At 41.2% G+C, this 25,068-nt stretch overlaps 1 protein-coding gene and 1 non-coding gene across 2 annotated transcripts; both read left to right on the top strand.

Moving 5' to 3' along the window:
- The first annotated feature begins 11,725 nt into the window (after positions 1 to 11,725).
- On the top strand, positions 11,726 to 11,811 carry TRNAK-UUU (transfer RNA lysine (anticodon UUU)). Its single transcript is given in 2 exon segments — positions 11,726 to 11,762; positions 11,776 to 11,811. It is a non-coding gene; the product is annotated as a tRNA-Lys (tRNA).
- Positions 11,812 to 19,541: 7,730 nt separating this feature from the next.
- LOC106641262 (alpha-N-acetylgalactosaminidase) lies at positions 19,542 to 24,893 on the top strand. The gene is made up of 7 exons (XM_014355623.3): positions 19,542 to 20,379; positions 22,997 to 23,171; positions 23,389 to 23,563; positions 23,642 to 23,736; positions 23,828 to 24,187; positions 24,288 to 24,452; positions 24,533 to 24,893. The coding sequence occupies exons 1-7, from the start codon at positions 20,201 to 20,203 to the stop codon at positions 24,707 to 24,709; spliced, it is 1,326 nt and encodes a 441-aa protein (XP_014211109.1). The 5' UTR covers positions 19,542 to 20,200; the 3' UTR covers positions 24,710 to 24,893.
- Positions 24,894 to 25,068: the final 175 nt, after the last annotated feature.

Here is a 25,068-nt window from a genome sequence, read left to right as displayed (position 1 = left end):
AGTAATTATTTATGTATACCTACTTTTTACAATATAAGGTCACTGTACTATATACTTTAGATGATCTGAAAAGCTCAAGCCTCGACGAAATTTCAAGCTCCTAATGGCTCGTCTATATATAAATGAATCAGCTTCGAACATCACGATGTATATTATCCTTGCACGCGTTAAAGGTACATGTATAATAATAATAAAAGTGGGCGCGCGAGAAGCTGTGTACGTGTGTATATATATAGACGAGACGATGGTCGATAAAACGCCGGAAATATTGACGCGGACCGTGGAAAATTTTGACGCCCGATGGTGTACTCGTATTCGGTGAATGGCAATTTAATGAGCATCGATCGATAGTAACTCGACAAAAAAAACGTTATCTGATGTGTTTTCCTGTGACATCCACTGTGCTGTGCTACACCGAGGAAAGGGGTAATTACAGTTTGACATGTATGTCTTTTATCAACAATATCGTACCGATCGGACTGTTTTGGCTTGTTAAGCTTTCGGTACGAAAAATCAGATGTATACAAAAAGCATGAAAAAACCGGAGAGCTGACCAATTTCGTCTTACACTGTATCGAATTTAAAATAAAATATACAAGCACACATAGCACGTAGCCTTGTGTAACTTATCAAGAAGAGCGAGCGAAATTACTATGACGTGCCTACAGCACACTAGGCACCCACAACACGCTTCACTTTTTTTTTTTTTTTTCGTCCATCTGTATATCCAACTTCGCGGTAACGGTGCAGACAGCGTGTGCAGCCCGGGGGCGATTACCCCGAAAAAAGAAGGCCGCGTGGAATCAAAGGCAGAGATAATAGTAGGTGGTAATAACGATAAACCTAAAGGTATGTAACCTTTCTCAGCTGCGCTCGTTTCCATTTGCCCGACTTTTTTTATATACGGAGCAGAGGCAAAATTGTGGTTTTTCTTCTTTCGAGTATTGGTTTTTGCGTGTATACACGCTTTGCGAGGGTGAGCTGGAATTTTTACCTGGGATGTATTTTTTCTGTAAAAGTATGCGGTTGCGCCCAGCTACGTAAAAACTGCACCGGATTTTTTTTTTTTGAGTCCACAAGTTTTTTTTCACTTCAACCCGAGCAACTGAATGAAATCCCCCGTTTCCTCGCTAATTAAATTGAACGAGATTTCACTTCGCTCTTCCTTGTATTTTTTTTCTTCCTTTATTATTATTATATTTTATATTACAACAATCGCGCGGGAGCACATATTATTACTTTCCGGTGCAAATGACGCGGGGGACCCTTGGCGCGCGTCGTACGTTTTATCGGAAACACGGCGGAATAGCGATCAGATGTCCAATAATGCTCGTTCGCAAAGTAATGCAATTAGGAAGTGTGCCGAGGAGCACGTGCACCGAATTTTCAATTTGAACTCTCTCGTAGCGATGATCATGGTAATGTACGTTTCCTTCGCGTCATCCGCGCTCTTGGCAATCGATTTTCCGTTTTTAAATGTCGTCGGCGCACGGGTGCATCATCTCTACTGTGGGAACTTGAATTACTACATGTTGTTTTTTATATTTCATAAAAAGTATTTTCGAGTTCAATGTTCGACACATCGTGGATAAATGTATTATTTGTTATAAAAATAATAATAAAAAAAGGTTTATTTCAATTAATATTTACAAGAAAGTACCAAGGAAAAGTTGTTCAGCAAAAACAATACCTGCTAGAGAAAAATTTGTGATTGCCGATTTTGTCTTGTAAACACTCGGTGGCGAATAAAAGAATTTTTCAGCAAAAACAATGCACTTTGTTTCGGAAAAAAAAATGTTTATTTACTTGCTTACAATGTTCTATAAAATAATTGTACCCCAGAAAAATTGTACACCAATATCGACGAAAATGTTGTCAAGACCCGTAAACTAGGATATTAAACCTAAAAAAAGACCTAAGACACAAAAATTAACTGTGGCAAAACCAATATTTAAAGCGCATTTACACCATCACAAGTATATACAGCAGCACTTGCAAATCATGCACATTTTGGGACGAAATCATGAGATAGATCAAGCAATAGAGGACCCCCAGCACGGAGGATATACGAGCTCTCGGTGCACCAGCAGGAATCGATCGCCCCTCCTTTCCTAAGCCGTGTACTATGTATGTATATGACCCCCTCGCCCAATCCGTTACCAAGCAGCTATACATCATAGCCCATACCGCAGTTCGGATAATATATATATATCTTCCTACTTTCCGTATATTATATAGTATACAGCTTTTCGTGATTCCTACTCACATATATACCTTCAACCACCGACTTATATACAAGTATATGTATATGCACCAGCGAGGATTTATCATCGCTTACACTGCGGTTATTACTCATCCAGATATTATATGTGTGGTTGGATGTACCTTGCGCTGTGTGTAGTAGGTAAGTAGATGCTGATCTGCTTTTTTTTTTCCCATCCCACATCTTGTGTTATACCTGTATGTACCTATTATTTTTTACTACGAAGAAAAAAAAAGGAATTCCGTCATTCGTCAGAGATGTACCTATCACTTATTTTCCGGTTCCCGTGTACATTTTCGCGGTGAGAATGAATATTTTTTTTTTTGTTTTTTAAGCGTATTGGTGTATGTTATTAGTGTATTTGTGTATACCAAGGTACCGAGTTCAACGCTCGGACGCGCGGAAATCCCATTTGAATAATTAACCCATTAGTGTACGTATTTATAAGGACGCGGAGAAGATTCTTTTTTTTTTACTTTTATTTTTGGCGCCTGTTTTGTAACTCGACTCGTCTCGCGTGCGTACATATATATACACCCATACACGGGTATGGAAAAGCTAGCCGAAAAAAAAAAGGAATTGATAAATGGCCCGTGTCCAACTGCCTGTATTTATACGTAGGTCCGATAACTATTTTCTCATCCATCTTTGGATACTGTTGTTGTTTTTTTTTTTTTTTTTTCCCCAAAAATAGCCAAACCAGAAAGTAACTTACACGGAAAAAATGGCCAGCCAGAAGGTGAAATTAGTACGCGTAAAAGCGCGCCGATGAATCACCGCAAACGAGGGGAAAACAAGAAAGAAAATCGAATTAGAAAACAAAAGTAGGAGAAGCAACTGTACACGACGATAAGAGAATAATAAATCTGTACAACGCCCACGCATGTACGCACGTTGTACTGTACACAGACACACGGGCGTTGACAAGCGCACAAACAAACGTGAGCGGAAGCGCGGTCTGGTAAGCTATTCGGCTATGGATACATATGTAAAAAAAAAAAAAAAAAAAAAAAAAAAAAAAAAAAAAAAAAAAGACAATCGCAGTCAAATTTAGTCCGCCCCATCAAGGCCTACTCGTATCGCTTTGAAAATAGGCAGACGTTTCCGATGGTTTTTGCGTATGAAAATCAACACAGTTTACTAGAGCGCGAATAATGCAACTGTCAGTCTACAACGACGGTATCAATCACGCGTGATGTTTATTATCGAATCACGTAAGCCAACACTCGCGAGAGTAGATACAAGACTATATACATACATGCTAAAATGCACGGCTTTCAAACAAAAGTACGTATACCCATCATATACCTACGATGATCGAGATCCGTGTTATCACGCATTCACGTGCGATGCATCGATATTAAACCCTCGAGAGGTGTAATTTTCTCACCCACATGTACACCTATTAGATTTATACAGGTTTACGTGCGTTTGGGTTACCTCATTTAATCAAATTGCAGGTTCACGTAACACATAGCGACTGCACTTATTGTTCGATGCGTGTGCATGCTTTATGGTTCGTGTGTTTGTGTACATATGGATAAGTTTGTTGATGTATAATGAAAACGATAATACGTGTGTACTTTTTTCTTACCGTATACCTTTGCACGTATACGTAAGTTACGTAAAGCGCGTGTATCGGTAATTTCGATCTAATATATATATATATATATGAACGCGCGTATGTATGCATATGCACAAGTGTATTATTACGTATATTGTATATGCATACACGTGCTGTTGTTGGTGTTTCCATATAATAGCTAGTCCATACGAATCAATGAAGCATCAATCATCGCATACACAAGTACGCATGCATATATACAGACAATATTTCATGCATCATATATACGCACGAAATCGGCACGTATACTATCTTTATCTCACTGTCATTGTTATTATTTGAAAAAAAAAAAAAAAAGACACAAAATCTATAAACTCATTAGGTACTCTCTTGCGCGTGTGCACCCGCCACGTCTCAGCTTCCAAAGCTGCAAAATTATCCAAGACCCATAGTCGAGTCACGCGGCCGATACCCATCATCATCCTTTGCTCGAGCATATGTATACGTACGCGCGGTAACTCACCCCCTATTCGACTTTTTTTTTTTTTTTTTTTTTTTCTTCCTTCAATAGACTTTCGATCGCTCTGCATATACATATATACGTACATCAACCACCTACGAACATCAGTATTCCCGATGACGGGCCGATCGCATGCTAATTTCCCATCTCCGATGGGTTGTTCTTTTTTTCCCTCCATCTTTCATTTTTAGCGGACGATGAGATTTCTCCCGTACGTGGATAGACTGGCTGTTTATCAAATCCCTGCACGAACTACTTTTTTTTTTTTTTAGTCCACGGCCATACATTATACACGCGGTGGGGCTTGGCTCGTCCCGATCGACTTCATTCATCAGAGAAAGGGTGCGGAGGCGGAGATGATGATCATTTTCGGGCATTACGGGCGCATACACGCGTGCTGGAAAGACGAATGGATCTCTCGTTGATCGGACGATGCTACTGATGATGCCACTTGCGGCGGTACACACGAGACGATTGATCATCGTTGCGCCGCTCGTTCGGGAGGATTATTTTTAAAGATCAAGAGGAAGAACGTTTTTGTTGTTGTGCGTAAAGTTGACCAACGCTCGTCTGCAGGTATATTATGTATTTATCTTGGGGTGTATAGATCGATTGCGGGGTGCTTATTGTAAACGCCGACTGCCGATTTCACGGGGATCGGTAATAGCAGTGGTGGCCGTTTTTTTTCCACCCATCCATTCTTTTACCGATATCCGATCCAAAGCCCGAGAAGAAACAATTAAAAGGCTCATTTGGCGTTTCGGCGAATCGAGTGTACATCGTGGTATTAAGATCGGAAGCGATTAGCGATCGACGTATGTTGATTATGCGAGAATTCTATGCTCCTCGCGCATTCGATCCATAAACGTCTCTGTGAAAAAGGAAAAAAAAGAAAAAAAAAAAAAAAAAAAAAGAAAGTAGGGAGAATCGATTTGGTATAAATGTTAGTTGGCTGGAGACATTTGTTTCGGCTGTACGTCGCACTAATGTTTATAATTAAAATGCCGATGTGGAGTGAAAATACGCGACACCAAGACTCAGGCTCGTGCCGAGGAGTTCCAACCCTGCCGAGTTACTCGAACGGAGAAAGCTTTACTTGCCAAACATCCTCCGAACCTCAAGTTTTGCTTGTTCATAGAGACGAAAAAAAAAAAAAAAAAAAAAAAAAAATCATCCAATGGCTTTATCTCCTTAATTTGTTGCATTTGGTATAGGTATGGAAGCCTGTGCGGATATATAAGGGAGTGCAAAACGAACACACGTGAGAAAAAAATAATGTAAGATTCTCGAAAGTTATACACGCAAGTAAAACCTACAAGCACAAGTTAGGACGGGAGCATAATATATAGGTATACGTAGTGTGCGCAATACACCGGGTGTCCGCGTGTACTCCTTGCCGTCTATATATAGTCTGCTCCGTCAAGCTGTATCTACTACGGGGGCGGGTGGAGCGACGGAGGGGGAGGGTAGTTTACGCGTTCACGGAGGGGAACTGCTGACGTCCGAGGCGATCCGGGGCTATATAATATACCCTCCCACCTTCCTTTGCACACACACACACATATATTCCATCGGGGAGCCTCCTGCAGGGAACATTCGCGTGTACTCTGGATATGAAGCTATAGGGGTGGTCGTCTGTGCGCCGGCAACGTGCCCCACACACACACACACTAACGCGTGTATACGCCGTATATGTATATACACGCTAGGTACACAGAGATACGGATATTACGAATATCCCGCATCGCAACCATGAATGAACTCGCGCGTCGTATCGATTTATCCGCAACGCCCTACTTATATAGGAGGCGCTTCGGTAATATACATATATAGGTACAAACATATCATACTCGCGCATACATTTATGTATAATCGTACATACACACGAATCTGTATGTATATGTATACACGTATGTAGGGGTGGTTTATACATACAATTATGTAAAAAAATAGTGCTTTTTCCCCCTCTTTCATCCCTAACCCCTACGCAATGAGAAGCTTTGAATAGGACTAGTAGCAACTGCTGATTTCTCGTGGTATTTTTACTCATCAGTCCAACGATACAGGGGATTATATTATACATGTACCTATAATTTACTGTACTGTACCTAACTGCAGAGGGGGTGAAGAGAAAAAAAAAGTTTTTTGGTTTTGTATACATTATGAATTTGAACGACATTACAATGATATGCAATAATCAAGTAGTCAACGACACACTGACCGACGTACCTAATATTGCTTAGCACCGTATTTTTCTCCCTATATACCGTTGGTATGGGTATACGTATATATATATATTTACTGCTACTGCATTCCACCAGTCAACCCCTTCCATGCTACATACACGTACAGTCGATGCACCCTTCCCAGCAGTACTATACGTATATACGTACACCCCCCCCCCGGTGCTGCAGGTTTGACCCATGGCTTTTTCTCACCTCCCACTCGTCCCATGTGCCCACTGTGTACCTCATACCGATGACTCTCGCGGGAATAACCTGGCAGGGAGTTTTCGAGTGAACTCTGACCTATACGGTGATGATCATCAACCCCCTGTTTTAATTTTAAAACCATACTAACGTCTTGCTCATTTTATTGCTTTTTGTTTCTATACCCTATATTATAAATTATATGTTGCACGGAGAATGGAGAATATATATGGTAATGACACAGGGGGTGCAAACAAGCGGGAATACAAAGTTGATTGGAAAAGGAAAAGAAAAAAAAAGGAGGAAAAGCACGGGGGACAAGGATGATACGTTTTATTCCAACTTTTTCAAATCAACCGGTCTCTGCTTTTAGATTTTCATGAATACATTTTGTACAAATTGTAGAATAAGATATACGGGGAAAGAAACGTTTGATTATCTGCTGGCTATTTTTTTTTTTTACTACTTTCGAGAGAATAGCTGCTTCACGGAGGTGCTTACTGTGTTTGAGTACTAAAAAAAAAAAAAAAAAACATCATTACGTGTGTAATTGAGCTGTTATTACTGTACTAATATATAACATTGAATTATAGCCTACGTCGTACTATCACGTGTACGCATATCAAAGCCGTATATCGTTAAATTAAATGGTTTTAACCATTTCTCCGTGTGATCAACGGCCTTACGCGTATACGTTCTACTATTTTCATATAACTTATAAAAAAAAGCACATTTTTTGCAAAGAACCATAATTTTTTTTTTTTTTTTTTCCCCAAGTAATGCATTATGGTATTTTACACAAAAATTAAAAATGCATGTCTCAAAAACATTTTATAAAGTAGTAAAACCACCCACTTTCAAATCGCACAAGCCTCGTGTAGTAAAACCACAAAATACAGTCATGCGTGTATATATACACGTCTATTTTATTATGTATATTTATACGAGTGGGTGATGTTGTACATATAATACAGATGCATACGTCAACGACGTTCATCTCGACGTATATATATACCTACTCAACGGCGCTCATTCGCAACACAAAAGAGACCAAAGGAAATCGTACGTCCATAACCGGAAAAGCGCATGCAATACAGCGCTCCGTATACCCACTACTTTGACTTGTATGCATAATTACGTATGTATATACTCGAATACGTACAATTTTCCTTTTTTTTTTCCCCCCCACACAATATGTACAATACGAAGCGTAAAGAATAGAAAAAAAAAAAAAAAAAGAAAAACAAAGTTGACCAGAGAGGAAGGAAGGAATCAATCCTTGGTAAAGGAAGCTCGTGGGCAGCGTGGGTAGGTAAATCTTTAATACGTATAGCTGGGAGAGAAAGCGAACAGATCAATGGGACGGTTAAAGCGCTATGTTACTTTTCGTGAACTTTTTACGCACAGGAGTACAAGAAAAAAAAAAAAAAAAAAAAAACAGACGTGTCTCCGTTTACGTACACCAATGTTTACAATACAATTGCCCGTCGCCATTGCTCATTCACATTCCAGCCTTCTCTTAAAATACATCGTATGTATACACACACACACACACACACACACACACACACTTGGGTGTACGCATGGATACACGTAGTATGAGCTTCTCTCCCCTTTGATAGCGCCGACGTCACAGACTCGAAAAGTCAGCCACCAGATAATATCAACATCCATCACGCGAATAGTATATGTTACGATGTATATGAGAATATACGTGTGTGTACTCACTCGAAGCCGAAGCGCTCGAGGAGAGGCCGACACCGACGAGGATAACAGGGGCTGCTTGGAGTAAGAGCACGACGAGGTGGTCGAGGATGCCTCTTCGTGGCTGCGCGAGTGTCGCAACCCGCCGAGCCGATGTTCCCGCGACGAGCCCGAGGACGACGGCAAAGTGCTGATGATCCCCGTGGACGATCCACCTCCCGTACAAGCACGCCTACCCTCGGCCATCTCCTGGCTCTCTTCTGGTGACTGGTAGTGCCCCTCCACCCCCACCCTTTCTCAGCACTACTTTTATCGGCGGCCCGTCGACGAGGGTACCCACCACCGACTCACCCCTTGCTGCATCCGCCGCTTCGCTCGGGTACCAACTCTCGTTTGGTGTATCACTTGTCGGTGACCTATTGGAGGTACTTTTCTTCTTTTTTTTTTTTTTAACCTAGGTTTTTTTTGAACGCGACACCACCACGTCCCGGGGGGAGCGCGGGCCAGCCGACCCTCGGAGCGCGACGGGGACAAGTATCGCGGCCACACGGTCAAGCTACTGCTGCTAGCTTTCCTTTTTTTTTTTTGTTTTCCCTCCTCGGCGAGCGGGGCGACGACGGCACACACGGACGCGGAAAGCTCTCCCTTTGGGCGCTTGCGCGGAGCTGTACATATATATATATGTGTGGTCGCGCCCGCGCTCTCTCGAACCACCCCCCCTCATTGCGTGTGTGTATGTATGTACGTCCTATGGCACGCGGGTGCTCGATGACGACAAAGATACGGAGCCACTGACTCGTGCAGCGAGCTTTTGCGTGGGACGAGCTCCGCTTCTGTGTGTCGTATGCGCACGCTCGTATAGTAACAATACGTGCGTGTGTTGTGTATATGCTACTGTCGTACCGGTGATGTCGCGCGTGGGCTTTTCGAGTTTTCGTTTAGCCATTTTTTCAGGGAGGCTGCATACCTACATCGTACGAATCGGAAATATGGTTTTCCGAGCAATGGCCCATACACGGTCTCTTGATTTTATAGTGGGTCCTCCCCCGTCGGTGATTAAATTTGTACTTACGAACAATTATTTTTAGAAAGCCGCTCCAGCGGGTGTAATTCGCGCAAGTTTAATTTCATTCTCGAGTAGTCGCGGCAACAACTTTTGTACATCGTCATCGCGTAGGAGGAAAAACAACAAAATACACTTATGCACGTGGAATATACATATATACGTATGTATCGTTACAAATGGCATTGTTTACTTGAATCGAGAGTGTAATGGCACAGTTGGTGTTCGAAGCGAGATGAAATATACAACAAAACATATATATATATCTCTGGTGGCAAATAAAAAAGGATGGTACATCAGGCGGTGTATAAAATCGTTGAATAAAATGCCCATCTCGTTCGTCCACTATATGCATGATTTATGCCCTGTCCGATATTACAATACAAAACCCATCCACGTACATAAAAATACACTATCCCCAGCTTGTTTTGTTCGGCCTCGTCACTTCCTGCTCGCTCGATATTCGTCCCCGATCTATTCGGTCTGTTGTTTCCGTTAATCGTATACAAACTACGCGGGGGATTACCCGTGTGTGGCCTTCCAGTGGCTCAAGTACGCGCGTCTGCATTAAAAAAAAGAAAAAAAGAAAAAAAAAAAAAAAAAAAATTTCAAACGCGCTCGATGATCAACTTGCATGCTGTTATACCATCAAAGAGGCACTGTTTTGCGCCGATTTGGCACCTTCCTTGAATCATAATTCGCCAAAGTTCTTTTTTTTTTACGACCAGAGTCGAATTTGCATCGCCTAATGCCGCGACCTCGAGCCTCATCTTTTACAGCCTGAATACGCATCGATAAGCTTATACATATACATATGCAGAGATGAGAAGGAGCGAGATCAGTGCTCTTGCGAAAACAGCCGCGGTGGTTGTCTCAAGGATCGCGTTAGTTGTGCCACGTGCGCTTGGGCCCGGTAATCATATATATGCCAATTATAGATGTATATATGTATGTATGCTTTTTCTCCCTGGGGAGCAGGTTCCGTTTTATCGCATCTCCATGTGGAGCTCGGGTTTAGCCTGAGGGACGGAGATCATCACCTGTAGTTACTTTTGTGCACATGAGCCGCACCGATGGCTCAAAAAGATTTTATTCGGCGCCGTGATATATTATACACCGTGTATGTAACGGGACCTCAGGGGAGAAGGAGAAAAAACGGGCCTAATAGAATTACGCAATGAGTTATGCCGAGCGCCGTATGATAATTTGCATAAAAACGTACACCGCCACTTTTAAGTATGTATATATATTTAAGACCGTAAAGACAGACGCAGGTCGAGAAACTCGTGAGAGAATGTACATATTTTGGTGTGCTCGCCTCGCACAGGTGTGTAATCTCCTCTTGGTACTGTATTGACGAAAAGTCATGCTTTCAAAACGTACATAATGGACATTATATTGTTCTTGCACGTATACACACGGAAAAAGGGAGAACCACGTGAGCGGCTATTATTGCCAAAGTCAAACTTTCGTAATTGAACGAAGAAAATGGGGAAGCTTGGAAAATTGAATTATAGGTCGCTTCCTTCCTGCAGGCCTCGATCTACGCATCCATTAGAGCTCTGATGAGTGTGTATGCATGTACGGCCCTGCAATGACGAGGCTGTTTTTTTTTTTTTTTTTTTTTTTTTTTTTTTTTGCAAGAGAGCGCGTCTTCAATAATTTAATGTTTCATTTTCATTTGCAGTTTCTTTGTGCACGCAGTTTCCTAACTCCCCGCGATTTCACATATACACACCCATTATGTACTTATATACTCGGACGAGGTTTATTGGTGGGCGCTTACTTATATACACCGCGCGTGCAGTTGTTTGTGTTACGGAGCTCATCTTGAATGGGATATGGGAATGTTTGGTCGAGAGGAGTGATTCACGGTGAGTTCCAACGGTAAACGGCTATACTTACTGCGTCTGCGTTGTGGGACCGCTATACCTGTATAGTATGGTAGATATATATAGGCTCGTGCATTTTCAAGCCATACAACACGTACTGTTAGCTGTTTTGTTGTTTGCGGTTGTAAAAAATTATGGTGAAAAAATTTGAAAAATCACTGGGGTTTGCGAAAAAAAATTAAAGAAGCGAAACCAGTGGAAAAAAGAGAGAATTTAGCCGTATTTTGGCGAAATTTCTTTAAATTCGTGAGATGCCCAGTATCATGCGCATTAGAGCCCGGTTGGGTCAGGCTCGGATAGCTCAGTCGGTAGAGCATCAGACTTTTAAGTTTCTAAAGACATCTGAGGGTCCAGGGTTCAAGTCCCTGTTCGAGCGAAAATTTTGCAATTTTTTTCTCTGTCTCTTTCGACACCGTGACAATATCTACCAATCGATGTATCATTGCTTAATATTTCTTTCTTTTTTTTTTTTTTTTTTTTTTTTTTTCTTTAGCTTGAGGTTCTTGATATTATGACCTATATGTAAAAAACATAAACGAAAACAAATCCAAAAAATGTGTAAACTGTACAGCGATTATCAAACCACTTGTTCAACTCCAGAAATTACTTGTATCATATTTTTAATGTCTTAGCCGTTCTCCCAGGAATGCAAGCCCAGCGAGAAAAGACCGGGTATTGATCTCGCGAGTCCGTGTGTCACCACCAAACTCCCGAGTTCCACTAACCGCAGCCCAAACCACTGTGCTATACAGTGAGTGACCGCTAGTTACAAAAATTTATTTCAACTAAAAAATAACATTAATGGTTAACCTATTGCAAATTGTAAACAATTGACGTAATTGGTAACCCTAAAGGGCATCAGCATCTTGAGCATCAACTAAGAAAAATAAAAAATTCAATTGATTCCTTAAATATATATATATATATATATATATATATGAATAATGCAACAATTTGTTGCTACATCCATCTATAAAGAAAGAAAAATAAATGAACTGAGAAAAATTAGGCGTGTAGCACGCCAAGCAATTCGTTGGGAGTCATTTCGGAAAAACCGAACGTTGCAATGCCTATGGATCGACAAGGGTGTACATCAAATGCAAAAACAATCGAAAATGGGAAATTTTAAATTTCCTGAACCTAGAAGAAAGCTAAGTCAACTTGATAAGCTGGGTCAATTTTAAAAAGAAAAATCACCTCTAGTGAATTTTTTATTTTTTTTTTATTTTTTCCTCAAAGTTTGATGATGTTTTCATGAAGTATCTTAACAGATTGAAGAAAAAAATTTGACAATGATTACAAACCACACAATGGGCGAGCAATTATTTTTGTCGTTGATTCATAATAATAGCGATTCTGGATTTGCTTGTATATTTATGGAAGCCTCTGGTGGCTAGTGACCTCTCCGAGCTGGCTCCGATGAGAAAGTGTATTTAACGTACAATATTTGCGGAATAACGTCTGCGCAGTGTATACAGGAGAGAGAGAGAGATTGGCCGATTCGCCGATTTTTCCTTGATTTCCTTGCTACTGCTATATTGTTGTTGTATAATTGAACGCGCACATAATCATCACCGATATGCCAGTCGCATTTGCCACCTTTTACAACGAGTCGTATACCAAGAAAAAAACAACTTCTTGAATCCCTACCTAAATAAATGTAAATAAACATATATTATATTCTCACCAAATACTTTGTGTATACAAGAGCAGATATGCCGTGTATATTGTACTGTAAAATATATTATCTCAATTGAAATAATTGCGATTGTTAGTAAGAGATCGAGAAACATTCCGCAAAATTATTTCTCGTTTACCCAACGTCTTATAAAAAAAAAAAAAAAAAAAAAATTAAAACTATTAGCAATGAAACGTTGACTCGTTCGGGTGCACCACAGCATACACATACATACACTCAATAGAGAGAGGGAGAGGACAATTTCATCGCCACTGAAGCGTATATTATAACTGGCGCTCATTACCGGCATCAGCCGCAGGTGATATTATGTATATAGTATGGTATCGGTGTACAGCAGGCTCCATTCTATAAATTGCGGTGTAAAGCCTCTACGGCCGGCTCGCTCCGTATGACTGTAGCCATCACTTTCGCCGTTTCGAGCGTATATACCTGTACGGCCGATTTTTCCCTGGCCAACCGAGCGCCAAGCGTTGTAATAGATGGAATTGATGCGTTGGTATACATACACAAGCCGACGCAGCGAATTAGACGTACTTGTGGCAGGTATACATTCTTTGATCTCTAGTCGGACGTTGACGTGTGGTTTTTTTTTTTTTTTTTATTAATGTTGAGAGCAAGGGTCGTCGGAATTTACAAAGGATTACACGAGCAAGGATATTGTGTCAAAGGTTTATTCATGTGTTAATTTGCTCAACTGCCGAATCGTATAACTCATAATACCTGCATTGTTTATTACATCGTTGTTCAAAGTTCGAGTACAAACATCAACCGATGCAACAATAAAATCGTTTGGATAAAGCCTGTTTTTTGAGCGTTTTGTAGAGATAAAGTCGGAGCGATGCGTGTTTCGATAAGGCAAATAGAATCGTACTAATCGAGCGAATCAACAGATTTTTTTTTTTTTTTTTCATAGCCAACTTGATTAATTAGATTGTTGGGGAATTGAACTTTTTTTTCCCCCTTTTATTTTCAAGCACAGATGTATACGTTATACATAAATTAGGTGTTTATAGAGTATACAAAGACGCAAAAAAAAAAAAAAAAAAAATCGGGAGATAATGAAAACCTTGACTCTGAAGCTGTGCGAAATTATTGGAGAGGGGAAAAAGAAAACTCTATAAAATTACGAATCAACCACGTATACATATACAATACACCACATCACTCAGCCGCGCAACGCAAGCGATCCCGAGCTCGAGATAATTGCCGGCTCGTGTGTACACATAAATATACTCCTATACGTAAATACACACACGCGTCTGTTTGTCATTATTATTATTATTATTATTATTATTATTATTTGGTTACGCGCGCGTCTATGCACCGCAAGTATGTACATCATAATCAAGCGAATCTGGCTGTCGCGGGAGATTTTTCAAAAATCATCGCTATCTCTCTCGCGCGTACCTATACACACCTAAATACCGATCGCGCTCACGCATCACAGTATCTACCCTCGGATCGTCGATATTATACATATGTATGTATTAACTTTGGTGTCAACGTACGATTGTCCGGCGTAAAAAACTGTAAAATAGATAAGTACATGCAAAGGGTACACGCGCGCTCCCGGAATCCCGGAGTAGCGAGAGATACCGGCCCCTGCAACGAGCCGGGCGATATATAAATTAAGCGCCACCGATTTGCGCCAAAGTCGTGCCATGTCCACGCAATAAGTACACGCACATCCTCGAGGATACATATATACCCAAGGTACAACTAGAGCCTGCGAAACGTGAGTATTATCTGCATATATGTATAGGGATACAATCACACAGGTAGGCAAAGGGGTTTTTTTTTCCTTTTTTTTTTTTTCTTTTTTTCACACGAGCCCGCCAAAGTACCGTTACGTCGGAGATTGATCCGCCAAAGGGATGGGAGAGGTTCTCTTGTTCGCTCTCGCCCGCGAATACAAACGAGAGCGTGGAAACTGACGGCGGGTCTCACCTTTTGTTTTTGTTTTTTTTCCACCCTTTCGCCACTCGAGCCGTGAGCGTATTTTTTTTTTGTTTTGTTTAAGGAGCGAACCATTCGGTGAACCAAAAATGATATTCGTGTCGCAACCATATATATAATACGGATACACACAGCGCTTTCTCGCACTAGCCCATTGTCTTTGTGGTGTGCAGCACACGCGCGTCCCCCGTTCCACTTTATATACGTTCGTCCGTTTGTTCCTCGTTTTTTTTTTTTTTTTTTTTTCGCATTCACCGTATGTATTGCAATGTTGCGTAAAAATATATATGTATATATATATATGTCCTCCCTTGATTTGCCGGACCGCCAAGGTTATACGCGTGTACCAAAGTTGCACAATTCCATACGCTTGAAAAAAAAAACAACCCTCCAGAAGGAGGCGTACTTAGCAATTAATAGCCCCTCCGGACCTTTTGTACACGTCGCGTTAAAAAGTCAAGTGCAGGACTTGCGTGCATATGCACGGAAGCGATTGCTTCTTCTTTTTTCGAGAGGGGATGAAAGAGGAAAAAAAAAAAAAGTGTCAAAGAGGCTGTGGGTCGAGCTTGGCACAGCCGCGCGCGCAAGTGTGTAAACATTGATGAAAGGGAGAAAGAGATAGAGCCGCCGTCATGAATATGCACAAGTATAAGGGACGTATATTTATATTGTATAATCCACACCGATAAGTACGTGAGCTCCGAAAATTTGGTATTCCACGTGTCTCGCTATATATATTGAAGGAGGGAGGCGCGGTGTACGGCAAACCGATGAGAAACGCGCAACCTTTTGCAACCATCTACACGGAGCGTACTTATACATGCGCGCAGGTGCAGTCTATGTGTATATGAGGTATACATATATATTGTAAATATACGTGCTGAGATTTCCTTTTCCCTATACTTGTATACCTACTTGCTCCTCCACCGGTATATATACACACGTCAACCTTTTTCTTTTGCTCTCGCCTTCGCGGGTTACCTCCCCCCCCCCTTACCCTATATATATGTGCATACGTATGTACAAGCTCCATCTGCAACAAGACAGCATTTGCAAACATATTAGAGTACGGGTATATAAGTATGTGTGTGTTACAGGGGAGAGAAAAGAATCTCCTCTCGTTGCTACTACCTACTAACTCTCTCGGCGAGCAATACTTGCATACACGTATACCTACATTACACATTAGCAGTGCCCAAGAGAGAGAGAGAGAGATACCTGTAAGTCGAACTTTTTGCTTCACTGGCATTTTCACTTTCTAAGCCTGCCGTTACACACGTATAGGTGTATATACTTACTTTACCTTCTAGCCGGCACAAAAATGTATATGTATATAACTTGGTGCAGCAGCTACTTACTGCACAACATGTACTCGTAGGAGCGCCTCGCTCTTGTTCTTCTTCTTCTAGTCGACAACTGGAATATTGTAATAAAGTATAATCACAATAGTATCTGGTAGACTGCAGCGTTGTTATATTATATACTTGGTTGTGCATTATCGATTCATCGGGGGGTCATTGGGCCAATTCGTGCTGTGTGGGATAGAGCACGGCTCTCTTGATCGAGTACATGTATATTTTTTTTTTTTTTTTTTTTTTTTTTGCATCTCACGTATTTAAAGACGAGCGTCTGTTTCATCAATTGTTTCAACGATAAGGAGGAACTTTGGCTTCGAGTATTGTGCGCAGTTTCACTCTCGTTGATGCGCGTGTTGTACGACAGCTTCAAAGAAAATAATCGGTATATGGTGTTTTAAAAACACATAAATCGGGCAAACTTTATGGTTTCATCTCGAAATCGTCCGACGGATCGAAACAATTTTTTTCTCAAAGCCGGGCTCCTTTCGGCAATTAAAAAAAGCGAATAAATCGATGGCACAAAAGAGATATGGACGAGCCAAATACAAAGACATGCATAATATCCGTCGGAGACCAAAAAGTCAACGAATAGCCATTTAAAAGGCAGCAGTAGCAACACTCATCTCTCCCCAGCGCGGAGATCGGTAATTACTCGAAATCCTCATCCGCGCGAAAAATTAGCTCTCATGAGCGCACGCGAAAGAAAAAAAAAAAAAAAAAAATCAGGTCACAGCTCGCGCGAGGAGAGCAAAAGTATAATTCACGGGTAGGTATATAATATGTTGTACAGTGCACGAGAGCGCCGATTCGTGCCGAGCCGCACGTGCAACGCGCACACGACGATCGGCGCCGATCTCTCGAGCATATACACCTCTCTCTGATGGATGTATAATATATATATAAGGCAAGAGTGCAGCCTGGCACGGTAAAATCTCTTGGCTCTCGGTTTCTTTTTCTCCCCAGAAAAGAGATAATGCACAAGGAGCAGCTGCACCGACGGACAGACAGAGCGTGTCGGGAGCACGATATGCCACCAGCGATGGTACACACAATTGCTTTCTGAGATTTTGTATATTTATTACAATCACGGCTTTTCTCTGGGGTATCCTATTTCATCGCGAGTAACGCGATTTTTGGTCCTGTACCCGGAGAAATCGGTAATCGGACGATTAGCACAGCTGCTGGCTGGCCTTTTTTTTCCGCTTTCAATTAATTAGTTCTGCCTACTAGCTGATGCTCGGAGGGGGAGTTTGTACTAAAATCGTTCAAAAAGTGAAAGCGATCTCCGAAGAAAAAGTTACGGGCGCGTGTAAAGTTGTTTTTATTTTAATTATTGATTTTCCGGTCCGAAAGATCGGTATGACCCGTACATATACACCTCTCGGCGAATAAACGCACAAACGGTACTTGCTTCGCGTTTTTTTCGAAAACCCACCATAGAGCAACGAATAAACACCAATGATATATAATATATTATATACACGCAACACCCAGTCGCTCCGTTTATAATCGCGTCCCCACGATCTGTCCCTGTTTCTTTTCCCGCTCCCTCGTTGGATATACCCACATATAATATCGCTTTGCAATACCATGGGACTTTTTTTTTTTTTTTTCTTTCCCTCCACCTCCTCCTTCGTTCGAGCGCAACAACTTTGTTCCCCTCCACCTTATCAGCGCGCGTAGGCAGATTTACGCTCGACGCGACCTAAATCGGCAAAAATACCATCAGGTGTTATTACAATTTTTTTGCTCCCCCCCCCTCTCACGTACTCGAGTATAAATACACTCTCATGCCCGTACCATAATGGAGATGCCTTGTTTTTTTTTCTCTCTCTCTCTCGTTATGTAATGCATACAATTATGAGTCCGTCATCGTCGCGGCTCTCCGTATTGTTGTACCAAGCATTATTTTTTTGTACTCGTTACAATCGCCGACAGCCTCGCTCGGACATACCATCGGATGAATAACATTTTCTCAACAATCGATACGAGATCAAAGCCCGTCTCGTGCATGTAATAAATTTAAAAATCGGTTTCTCGCATCTCGCGTGGGACCACAGTATATCGGGCTCCGAAATCTCCAGCGGCTTCCGCGCTCTTTTGCGGGAATCTCCGCGATAAAACAGAAAAATTAATCGAAAGGTGCGTGAGCGATGCAAAAATCCGAAGGCGCGTGTGATACACCGACGTTGCGCGATGTATCTGCTCGAGTAAGCGTGATACCGATCCCCCGTGTGAAAATAGGTTTTCTCGTGTGTACATGTAGTCGGGGAGGGCCGTATATATACACACACACGAGCCTTGCACACACAGCACGTGTAATATATATTTAAGAGCAAAGAACGAGAGGTGCCTATGCATGTATGCCTATCCGTCCATCCATCCATCGGTGAGAGGAGTGTTATAAAACTACGCGCGGGGGTGAGCCTGAGAAACGTATTGACAAAGAAGGCGCTGAGAGAGACTCGGAGGAGAGTATTAACACATCGGACGGGCCCAGGGAGGAGGGACCCCACACACACACACCGAGTCTTGTTATACGTCCCATAGAATTTACACACCACAACGGCCACATATATTTATTGTTGTACATATTATATCCCCCGTGTATTTGTACACGTAGCATCGTAATTATCTCGTACGACGACGTGCAAAAATCGCGTAAGAAATGTATATACCTACGGTGCAAATAACGCCATGGTGGGTGTGAATAGGTACCTACTCCGAAGCGGGAGCGGGGGGGGGGAGTCGAAAGGAAGCCGTTGCTATAATGCACGTATATGTATGGGTGATGTACACACTGGCGCGCGTCTACGTTCGTGTGCGTAAAAAATGAAATGGGGCATTGGGTGAAAGTAAAGTTGGCCGGCGTGTCGGGGGACTGCCGAGAGCGGCACCGCGGAATCTGCAGAGTCAGTTTCTCAGGAGCAGCCAGCCGAGCCGGTGCTGCTGTTTCTGCAACAACCCAACTCGCTTATATACTCCGCGTTGTAATTTACTCGCTGGACTTGCAAATTAATAATCATTTATGTAAAAAAAAAAAAAAAAAAAAAAAAAAAAAAAAAACGTGCAAGTTGAAAGTGATCGGGGCGCTATCTCGTACGCCCGCGCGCCAGAGAGAGAGAGAGTATCCGAGATGGGGGGAGGAGTCGATTGATCGGCGAGTGTGCAAATTCGTCAGTTTGAATGACGCGGAGCGTAAATTGTCGTCCTCATGCCGACTGCAGTTGAACAGCCAGCCTAGGCTGGCCCCCATCCCTATCATACACCACGAGAGAGACGCTCTTCCGCTGCAGCATCAGCCAACGCCGTGCATACACGTACACAAACATACACACACATAAAGAAAACAAGAAAAAAGTGTGCGCGTGCTGTGTACGACTCGTTCTCTCCGACGATCATGCCGGCGGTGGAGCTGCGGATGCAACATCAGCCGGAGATAAAACGGCGGTGGCGATAACAATGAGTGCCCCTGTATTATCTTCCCTCGGATAAGCGTATAAAGAGTGCGCGGCGTGAAAACGCGTGGACGCCCCACCGACGCATCCACTAGCCGCGGAGCAGCGGCTCCGAGCAGTCGACGTGTGATTATTGTATATTTCTCGCACTCCCGATCGTAAACAAACAAACTCCGTTGTCGCCTCGCTCTGAGCTACGGAGTTGTGCCTGTTTTTTTTTTTAATTTATTTGAAAAATTTTACGATACTCGTGTCCTTCGATAATAGTAATCAGCATCGGAATAACCTGTGGCCATGGGGAGGACGAGTGATACTACGCTGTTGTTGTTGTTGGTGACGGTTCTCGGTGTCCTGGTAGGTGTGAGCGAGGCACTCGAGAATGGATTGGCCAGGACACCACCGATGGGCTGGCTCGCATGGGAGCGATTCAGGTGCAACACGGACTGCAAAAACGACCCGGACAACTGCATCAGGTAAGCTATACATACATACATATATACGCGTGTATACGTGCATGGGAGAGAGAGAGAGAGCGATCTAACGAGAGCGAAAGTCGTGTGACGTGTTTTGTTTTTCTCTCCACATCGAGTGCTTTTATGCAAGTATACTTACGTAGGTACAACTTAATGCGCTAAATCAGCACATACAGGAAGTTACGTTTGATTCGCAGATCCGGTAGTGATCCACTGAATACATGAAAAAAAAAAAAAAAAAAAAAAAAAAAAAAAAATTATTATTAGTGCATAGGAATAACAGAACTCTCTGCTTTCGTACGATTGTCTTACCACTAATGATTTTTAAAGTGGTTGCCATTCACTTTTTAAGTCTGCAGTTGGGCACACCTATACATTAAAATTACAAATAGTATCCGTTCATCGACTTTCACATTTGTTTTTTTAATTTCATTTTTTGACCGGAGCACGAAAATATATCGCGGCCACAGTTATTAGCAATTTTTAGTGATCTCGAAGCTATATTATATCCGCCCAGACACATTTTTTTTTTCGCGCTCTCTAAACATATATAATATGCGCCCTGACGATCCAATCTCTTGGGTAAACCTCACAGGAAGCAAAACACAAACACATACATCGCGAAAGCACACATTACTCATGTCAAAGTTTACGGCATTAAGAAAGTTTAGCAAAATTATACGCCCGGAACGCAATCCACTTTCCATCGTATTGTCGTTAAGTGGAGGCTTTCTGATGGGGAAAAGAACAGTTCCATAATTGTGGCTATATGATTTCTCTCCTGTCCACTTCCTGCAGCTAATACACCGTGTAATTATACTTCTCGTGAACGCGTGTACAAGCTGCTTATGTAAAAAAAAAAAAAATAAATAAATAAATAAAAATAATAATACACAACGTTTCGCTGACAATATGCGTCAGCCTCATCAGGGTACAAAATTAAAATTAAAAACACACAATGAGTGATCTGGAAGGCTCAAACACAAAATACAATAAATTTTAATGTAAATTGTTACCGCAGGTACGCGAGAATTCGTAAGTTTGGTTGACTTACTAGTCACCTGTCGTGCTATCGACTGACAATAAATTACAACAACAAGCCAGCGTTTATATAGGCGGAGCCGCAAATTTTAATACACTTTACTTGTATTTATTTATTTTCTCACATTTCGCCCCCAACGGATCACTGATCACTTTGAATTTCCAAATTCACCGGAGGGCACTGATATATCCAAACAAACCAATAATAATAATAATAACGATCTACGTCAAAGTCGTGCTTTTCGAGGCATTGTTATACATCGGAAAAGCCGCGTTTTCACGCGGTTTTTTTAAATGTCCCGTCGGTTTTATCGATTCACTTTGTACCATTACCACATAGCCTGAGAACCCAATAGGTCTAGAGTGATGGGGCAACTAGAAAAAGATAAATTTATTTTTAAAAGCCATGACCCGGGAGAACAATGAATCGGTACTCCACTGTTGACAGACAAAAGAAATAACGTGACTTGTAACTCAACTGTGGCCAGACACCGTGTCTGCTCACTGTAAATTACTCTTTTACCCGCGTGATTAGCTATGTATATTACATTCATTTATTCAAATACATTCATTCGTCCTCCCTGACAACAATAAACTATTTTCTTCTACGTGGTTTTGTTTATTTTTTTTCTGCTTTTTTTTTTTTTTTTTTTTTACAATTTTACTTGTTTTGCTAAAAGTGATGAATGCTTTTTACTAAACAATCTTTTTTTTTTTTAGTATTTACGGCGTATTTGAGCAATAATTGATTACTTGGAAAAGTTATTTACAGATCGGATGAATAAATCACACGATTTTAATTTCCTCCGAGTTTATAACAAAGAAAGTGCGCGGATCCCTATCTGTGCGTAATTTCAATCATATTGTGCCGATAAGGACGTAATTATTCAATTGTAGAATGCGATGGATTATGTAAGGTATATGAAACGCGTATGAAAATTTATTGCCTCGATAAGAATTACTTTTTATTCACTCGAACGCAAAATATGGAGGAAAAAAAAAAATTTGCAGCTCGTAAAAAAAAAAAAATATTAAACGCGAATTTCAATGTTGAATAATCATTATTATACATGATCACTCTCCGTCTCTCTGTGTGAATAGATAAAACGTTATTGATGGCTGTTTGGGTACGCAAAACCCGTTTGACCGGATTTTTGTATAAAATGAAGAGAAAAAAAAAACCAAAGCCTCAAATTACCATATATATATGTATATCCTTATTGTTCGAAAAACCCGGGCCCGAGTAGAGCAATGGACAGCCACCGTAAACCGTACGACTTTTCTCTTACAATATAATATCAAGGACACGCGTCCTTGACGTGCGTGAAGAAAGTAAATACCGTCTACAGAAATTTTGTCTCCCGATTGTTACATAAATGCAGATTTACGGTGACGGTTATGCCAATTCTTACATTTTTCTAGCACACGTATACATACAATATTCTCCTGCCCTCTTTTGCTGAAAGTGCCATTTTTTTCCCTCAAATGTTTCGACCTGATGCGCGCTTGCACAATAGTAAAAAAAAAAAAAAAAAAAAAAAAAGACAATGTATCAGCATTGAAACATTTCTTTCAGCGATCGGCTATTCAGAACAATGGCAGACATCGTGGTATCCGAGGGGTACGCATCGGTGGGGTACGAGTACATAAACATAGACGACTGTTGGCTGGAAAGGGAGCGCGCACCCGATGGGCAACTCGTGCCCGACAAGGAACGCTTTCCCTACGGAATGAAGAGCCTGTCCGATTACGTAAGTTTGCAAAAAAAAACAATAATAATATCTCTTACCTGTACTCGCTCACCTTATCTTTCCGTCGCACAATGACCCATTCAGACAAGGGTATTTAATTTGGTATGGTAATTTAGATGATTGATTTCATTGAAACTGTGTACATCCCCGTCGAGTATACGATAATTTTATGTTGTGCCGAGACAAAGGTTGATCGTTTGACTCCCTTTGTTTGTAGATCCACTCGAAGGGATTGAAGTTCGGCATCTACGAGGATTTCGGTAATTTCACGTGCGCCGGGTATCCTGGAGTCATAGGGTACCTCGCGAACGATGCGGACCTGTTTGCCTCGTGGGATGTGGATTACGTGAAACTCGATGGCTGTTACGCTCTTCCCCGTGATATGGATCAAGGTATAAACCATATACATTGCGATGGAGGAAAATTTTCCTATTGTCTATAACAATGCAATTTCTTTTTTTTTTTCCCAGGTTACCCTGAATTTGGTTTTCACTTGAATCGGACCGGAAGACCGATGATTTACTCGTGCAGTTGGCCGGTTTATCAAATATACGCAGGCATGCAGGTGACGCATACGATTTGTCAACTTTTTTTTTTTTTTTTTTTTTTTTTTTTTTTGTAAACGTTTTGATCCTAAAGGAAAATATTGCTTCCAGCCAAATTACAGTTCGATTATCGAGCATTGCAACTTGTGGAGGAATTTCGATGACATTCAGGATTCTTGGAGCAGCATCGAAACAATTATAGATTATTACGGTAATAACCAAGACGCGATAGTGCCAAACGCGGGACCGGGCCACTGGAACGATCCCGACATGTTGATCGTCGGTAATTTCGGCTTGAGTTACGAGCAAAGCAAAACGCAAATGGCCCTTTGGGCCATACTCGCGGCTCCTTTGCTCATGTCCGTCGATCTTCGAACCATCAGACCAGAGTACAAAGCTATCTTACAGAATAAGAAAATTATCGAAGTGGACCAGGATCCCCTTGGTATTCAAGGTCGGCGAATCTACAAAGTGAGTCTAGTGTACTTTGAAAAATCGTATAACTGTGTGTGCATGACTTTTCAAGTATGTTAAATTGACTTTTTTTTTTTTTTTTTTTTTTTTTCCACAGCACAAGGGTATTGAAATCTGGGCAAGGCCTATAACTCCAGTTTACCAAAACTACTACTCATACGCCATCGCGTTCCTTAACAGAAGAACCGATGGTACACCCTCTGATGTGTCGGTTACTCTTAAAGAGCTTGGTCTACAGTACCCCCATGGATACAGAGTAGAGGTAAACACTTTCAATCGTTGTTGTGGATGTACCTTTTTTTTTTTATTTGTCACTTATATACGATTTAATTTGTCTCGTAGGACCTGTACGAAGACGTCGATTACGGAGTTCTCACGCAATACACGAAGATCAAAGTCAAAGTGAATCCATCCGGTGTCGTTATTCTGCGATGTGATCTACAGTTCGATCACCCCAATCAGTATACGCAATACACGCCCCTTCAACAAGTGTTCAAAGTCAGGCACAACTCGTTTTAAGAAATTACCATTGTAAATTAATTATTAAACAAATTTAATTATTATTATTATTATTATTATTATTATTATTATTACAATTATTATTTTTTTTTGTAATAAATTGTTTATAAAATATGCGTGACCATACTGTGTTAAGGCTGTAAAAATAAACTATTTGACATAAAACGAATTCTGTAGACTGATATTGTATTTCATAGTTAAATTAATTTGACTTACATCATCGGGTTCCCCTAAATTTTTGAAAGAAAAATTTCTGCATTAATTTTATATACTTTCTGATGATAATGTAAAAATTTCGTGTGCATTAAATTAGTCGTAATAATGGCTACAAAAATATTCATTACATACATAACAAATAC

Source organism: Copidosoma floridanum, unplaced genomic scaffold (genome assembly GCF_036245765.1).
Source record: "Copidosoma floridanum isolate Cflo_tuat_1 unplaced genomic scaffold, Cflo_Japanese_pri ptg000030l, whole genome shotgun sequence".
In the NCBI taxonomy this organism is placed as follows: Eukaryota; Metazoa; Arthropoda; class Insecta; order Hymenoptera; family Encyrtidae; genus Copidosoma; species Copidosoma floridanum.
The sequence above is the reverse complement of the archived record's forward strand: the minus strand, read 5'-3'. Positions and strand labels throughout refer to the sequence as shown.

Bases quoted from the DNA above. Each gene is read 5' to 3' on its own strand.
- LOC106641262 (XM_014355623.3), top strand. From the start codon at position 20,201: ATGGGGAGGACGAGTGATACTACGCTGTTGTTGTTGTTGGTGACGGTT. The intron at 20,380-22,996 runs GTAAGCTATACA...CATTTCTTTCAG, and splicing joins GACCCGGACAACTGCATCAG to CGATCGGCTATTCAGAACAA. The intron at 23,737-23,827 runs GTGACGCATACG...TATTGCTTCCAG, and splicing joins AAATATACGCAGGCATGCAG to CCAAATTACAGTTCGATTAT.